Consider the following 6166-nt stretch of genomic DNA (forward strand, 5'->3'; position numbering starts at 1 on the left):
CAGACCATGTGTTCTTATCTTTGCATTCCAAAGTACAGATCTCAACAAATTCATGCTTTCCTCATAGACCTAGACCCCAGACCTAACCACTTCCCCTAAGTCAAAAAAGGGCCCCAAGAGACTTCAAAGTGAACTTCTATTGTACTGTAAACTAAACAGCCCCCTCTCTAATCTTTTGCTAATCTTGCCTCTACAGTTAAACTGTAATTTACTCTGTCTGGTACAAGATTTAATTAAAGTCAAAAACATATCTAGTTTGCTGACATGCACTGCTGCTATCATCCAGAGAGCCTAGCAGTGAAATTCTGCCTCTTCACATCCCTTTCCCACTACCAGCTCTACAGAAGAAGGCACTAGTGTTTGTGTTTCCTTAAATTTCAAGAACAGAAAGCATCACAACAGCAACTGGATAAGCTTCTGAGAATTCTCAAAGCAAGATTTGCTTTCAATAGGTTATTTTAAGATCAGTCAGAAGCTGTGACTTGGTTCTAAAGTCAACTGCTTTAAATCAGACAAAGTTTATTCCATGTGGTCCGCAGATAAGCTCTTGATGTGGTTTCATGAACTTTCTTGCAACAAGCATAGAAGCCTCCATAAAACTTAAACAGAGCTCAAAAAAAAAAAATAGTATAAGGAAAGAAGAAATTAAAGAAACCACATCAGAAGGACTTATCCAGGTGGGATTGCTGTTTACGTAACTGCATTGGAAACAGAAGATAATCATAGACATCATTACGGATTTAAAATATAAGCTACTTAATAATCTTCACCTCAGAACTGTCAGCAGTTAAGGGGGTGGGGTGGACAGGAATCTGTTCCTCCACTCAGCTACTTCTGCATTAGCCATTGGTAAAACATTCTTTAGATACAGATTAAAAATATTTTCAACACAAGAACAGCAAAGAAAAGGACAGGAGAAACAGCAAATCCTTTCCCAAATCTCTCCACTGTTTTCACTCTCAATTCTTTTAAATTTGTTTCCTTATTCTGTTGTCCTCCTTTTCAACATTCCATCTAGCTTCCTTCCTTTCCTGCTAAAAGCATGCCTTGAAACCCCAACTGCTTATCATACTTACAAAAAGTACAGTGAAACATTATTAAATTTAATATATTGCTCTAAAGCTCTGATAACAAAGACAATAAAGTTCAGCAGCCCTGTAACGGCTTTAACAGATTTGGGTTTAAACTAGAAATGTCCCCCTGCCAACAGGCTACCAAGCTGCCAGTACAAAAGTTTATTAACAGCTGATGGCCTGCTTTGGCAGAGGGTTGGACTCAATGATCTCTAGAGTTCCCTTCCAACCCCCACAATTCTGTGATGTGCCAAGAAAAAACAAGTCTTACCCTTAAACTTGGAGAAGTTCTCTAACTTCCCCCATGTGCAGAGCAGTAGCTCTGACTAAGCCCAAACACTTGCACATTGCATTTAATTTCCTCAGCCTTTCATTTCACATACATTATAGTCCTCACATCTCCTCTGGAAATCAGCTGTTCTGAAGAGACAGTATTACTTCAATTTTTAAACAACTAAAAATTCTATATTGCAAACTTTGCTACCTTTAAAAATGTAGTATTTTTCATTTGCAGTTTACACTTTTTTTTTTAATCAGAATACTGAATCTAAGGAGAAAATGAACAGGAAATCCACAAAACAGAAAAAGCAACTTTCACTAACTTCTTGCTTGTAACAGTCAAGACATCATTTATTTGCATCATCTCACTAGGAGAAAAGCCAATCCAGAAGTTAGAACAGTTAACCTTCCACAAAAATCAGGATGCCAAATTTAACTTTAGAAAGAAGGTGAAAAGGTTTGGGACAAATGCAACTCTTACATATGGCTGTTTCATCTTAAGATTTCTTCTCAGATCTGGGCAAAAATAAAATGACAAAGAGCCTCCCAGCCATGAGCTGAATGAGAAACGATGAAAATGCACCCTATTCTTTATGTAGATGGCTCTTGTACCTTCACTTGCTGCTTAAAGTATTTTTCCATTCTACAGCAAAATGAAAGCTTTTCTCCTCTGTCCCCTGCTATTAAGCACAATAGGCCTCCACAGGATACAGAATAAGCAGACCAATAAACATCAAACACATGCAAGCATCCCATTAGCCGACTGATTCTACTTTTTCATTATTCAACCATCACTAATTAAAGTTCTCTGCATAAGGTTCTAAAAGGGTAGCACAGTACACTCACCTAATTGGAACTATTCTGAGCACAATTTGACTTGGCAAAGTGGATATCTACGATTAAGTAAGCAATTCTAATCTAGCTTCCTTTTTTTCTTTTTTAATGTTTCCCTTTCAGAAATGAATGCCTTTATTAGAGCAGCCATTAAAACACCACCTCCCGTTATAAGCAGCTTTTGTTATGAATAAGATAGTTCCCTCTAGAAACAGATACAGGTAGGTGTTTTAAAATGCATTAATTCAAACCTAAGAAAGTATTAGGAATGTAACAGGTGGTCCTGCGTTATTAGCAATGTCATATTTAATTATTTCATAAGCTATAAGATTATAGAGTTATATTGATATATGCATTTAAGAAAACTGATGTAATCTCATAGTGAGCTGAACTATCTGAATTTTTCAGCTATTACAGCAGTTTGTGTTCATCCAGACAACACTGAGCCTAGTTTTGGTTAGTAAATTAGTAAGAACAGATTCAAATCCACGAATCATTCTATTCTTATTACATTAATACCACTATATTACCCAGTGTTAGTGATGCACAAAATGCTATTGTCTTGAACTAATGTAATAAATAATACTATGTTGTATTAATACAAGTGAAAAGGAATCTAACAATCTTCTGTAAGATTCCAGTGCCTTTAAACTACAATAGCTTCTACAGACATGTGGTAGCAGGGGCAAAAGAGTCTTTGGAAACCACCACCAGTCAACTCACAGAAATATTATCTTCCAATTCTAATTATACTCCTTGTGTTCAGCAACAATAAGAGCTTCAATAGCAAAAAAAAAAACAAAAAACAAAAAAAAAAAAGCTAATTTTAAAGAGCAAGTAATTTCTGCATGCCTTCTTAGGGTAAAGACTCCCCAATATAACTTTCTCCAAAGAATCCCACCAACACACTCTGACTGTTGTACAGCAAAAGAAAATATAAAGCCAGCTACAGAGTTTCAGAGTCAAATTCTAAGAAATCATCTGCAGTCATTTTGATTCGTTCACTTAAATCAGTGTGCCTTTCTTCAAATCTCTCCTAAGAATTACAATCATAATTTCAATTTCTGTTGACCGTCTCTTGAAAACTGACAAGGCCTTTCTGCAGTCAGCAGGTAAAAATACATGTAGCAGGAAATCTGCATGTTCAGAACATTGAGGGGTATAGGATTTACACCTATAAAGAGATTTCACAAGTAGCTAGGTCATGCTAGTCAATCTGTAGCTAAAATAGTCAATCATGCAATAAAGAAATTCCCCAGAGCCTAAAACCCCTTTACTTGACAGAACATATCTGCCATTCAATACACTGAAAGGAGTGAAACACGACCTATATGTACTACTGTTTTCTTTGTTTATTTATTTTGGTTGGACCTGTGTAATACCAAAAATCTGTTAACCTCATAAGAAAAATCATATCATACCTTGGTGGTCTCTTCACATTCCAGAGAAGAGATGTTTGTGTCCAAGAGATCACAAACGATTACTGTTCATTAATCTCATTATTTTTGCTGGAGTATGATTGGAAGAAAGCAAAGGGAGCACCCTGGCAATTACAACGTAAGTAAATAACAAGTTTAACTCATTACTTGCAAGGAACTCATTCTTAGAAATTTGTCATAAATTAAGACTTCTTATTGTTCAGTGGAATAGTTACAACTGCACAAAAATTCCATAAAAGACAAGTATGTCACTACATTTATATATACTTAATCAAAAATAATCCTTAAGGTATAGATGGCAATTGAAATTCTGATATCAAAAGTGCATGTAAGCAGAAAAAAAAAAAAAGAAAGAAGAGGGCACATAGAAAAACAGAATTATAAATAAAAGGAAAATTATGACAAATCACACAAACGGTCAGATTTTTCACCCTGTATAATAATGGTCATTTATCAGCTACAATTTTCTTCTACTCTGCACTAGCCAAAGCAATACTACAACTCAGCGTTCAGGGCACAGAATAGTATTTTTATATTTCTTAACACATTCATCTTCAAATTGTTTTGTTTCAAGTTTATTTACCTCCTATGCCAAAACACTTAACTATGGACGGAAACTTCTAAATCTGGAAAGAATAAAAGAGGAAAGTTGAAACTAACCTAGTCAAATCAAGAGCAACCCCTGCCATTTTATAGCATTTACATACAAAACTTATTGTACAATGTAACCTTCAAGGCTCTGTTATTACAGAATCTGATTTAGCAAGGTTGCTTCTGGATCACAGCTGCACAGTAACAGACCCTTGCCTAAACACAACAGCCAAAGTCTACCATTCAGACCGCCCAGGATATAATTTTGGGTAAAGTCACTCAGGATGCAAATTATTTCTTAGAATTCTTTATCTGTATCAGAACATTAACATCAGCTTGCCTATCCCAACAGGAACTTCAAAGATTTGAGACGGAAGTTGGAGGGTTATTCAAAGTAAGGCATCTATATGCAACATCTGGAGGAAAGAAGGTGGCACACAACACAAGCACTCTACCATTTCATCCAAAACTGAGCTATATCACTCAATTTTTCTCATAGCTTTGACATTTGTATTGGGAAACAGGATGATATGCTCATTTTTACATCACACAATCTAAATAAATAAACAGACCATCTTCTCAACAAAGACCAGCTCCATTTGGACCACACCTCTTTGATACTCAACATAAAACCTACTCCCTTGGAAAAAAAGAGAGCATTTGAAGGAAGCCTACACCTGCAACCCAAAAAGTGACACTAAAAGTTTATCTGAACCCTTTCAAATATAAATTAGATTCTTACTATCTTTCACAGCAGTTCTCTTGTGCATTAGAGCTGCTAGCTTCTAGGCAGATAAGTTTAGTGACAGCCTAAATGGAGGACTTATGAGTTCAAACAGATGTGTGCTTTGGCTCTCTGCAAAAATAACACGCATGTAACCCAACTTGCCTTTCTGAAGGGAGACTGGAGCAACAATACAGCTCAAAATGAGTTTGTGCTCCTTCAAGCTAAGACTGATGGATATGCATCTGGCTCCAGAGCACTATTGCAGATGCCTGTCAGTGGTCTGGATGCCGTGCATCCCTAGCCCACAACTGAAAGGTGCGATACAGCAGTCTGGTGCCTTACCTGTAGGTCTGTCTTCAGCCATTTGGAGTCAAACCTGGCCTGAGCAGCCAGACAGAAAGATTCCGAGGACATCTTCCCTTCTCCGACCTCCTCTCCAGGCAGGCCGAGCAGCCCCACCTGCCACACAACGACAGAGACAGCCACGCAGCACGTGAAATAAGCCACGCAAGGTTATTTTTGTCCGAGCTTCGACGGCCTCCGCCCGTGCCCGAGCCACCTCCCCCCCCCCCGCGTACCGCTGCCCGGCACCCCCAGCACAGCGGATCGATGGCGGATTACGCAAGGCACGGGGCAGCGGACAGCGGGGCCGCCCCCCGCCGCTCCCTCCCCGGGGCTCAGCCCCTCCCCCGCACGGCCGCCCCACCCCCACACTGCGGCCATGTCCGCGGCGCTGAGCCTGGCGGGGACAGGCGGGCTCCATCCCGCTGCTCACCCCCACCTCGCGGCAGCGGACGGAGACTTCAGGGCACGACCCGCACTCACCGACCGCCCGTGATCGCGGTGGCGGTGGCGGCAGTCCGGCCCGCTCTGTCACCGCCCGCTCGGCCCCGGATTATCCTCGCCCCTCCTTCCCGCTCCCGCCCGTCCCCCCACCCCCCCTCCGCCGACGGCGGCGCTCAATCCTTCCCCTTCTCACACCCTCCCTCCCTCGACACTGGAAACTGGGGAAGCGCAGCCCCCCATGCGTCAGAGAGGCTATGGACAAATCAGGAAAGGAGGGAGGCAGGACATCCGGTCCTAACCATAGAGAGTAGCGGCGCAATGGAGATAGACGGGTCACCCGGAGAGGGAGGGGCGACCCTCGGCCTCCTGGATCTGGGCGTCGGTAGACCTGTCACAGGTCGTGGTGATGGATGAGGGCAAACCTCGGGGCCACTAAG

The 6166-nt window shown here is 40.9% G+C and overlaps 1 protein-coding gene across 6 annotated transcripts in view; it reads right to left on the reverse strand.

Annotated features, from left to right (window-relative positions):
* HERC2 (HECT and RLD domain containing E3 ubiquitin protein ligase 2) overlaps positions 1-5772 on the reverse strand; it is a 103522-nt gene extending 97750 nt beyond the window's left edge. For 4 of the 6 annotated variants that reach the window (XM_065741224.1, XM_065741223.1, XM_065741225.1 and 1 more), the window contains exon 1: positions 5286-5505. In XM_065741224.1, coding sequence (XP_065597296.1) covers positions 5286-5357 — 72 coding nt within the window. In that variant the 5' untranslated portion in view covers positions 5358-5505. Of the gene's footprint in view, positions 1-5285; positions 5509-5768 lie in introns of those variants that run through there. The other 2 variants (XM_065741222.1, XM_065741227.1) reach the window with 2 other exon arrangements.
* Between the last annotated feature and the right edge of the window lie 394 nt (positions 5773-6166).

The sequence above is a fragment of the Cyrtonyx montezumae genome, unplaced genomic scaffold (genome assembly GCF_038088225.1).
Source record: "Cyrtonyx montezumae isolate F1298 unplaced genomic scaffold, pur_monq_1.0 scaffold_3, whole genome shotgun sequence".
NCBI classification, from domain to species: domain Eukaryota; kingdom Metazoa; phylum Chordata; class Aves; order Galliformes; family Odontophoridae; genus Cyrtonyx; species Cyrtonyx montezumae.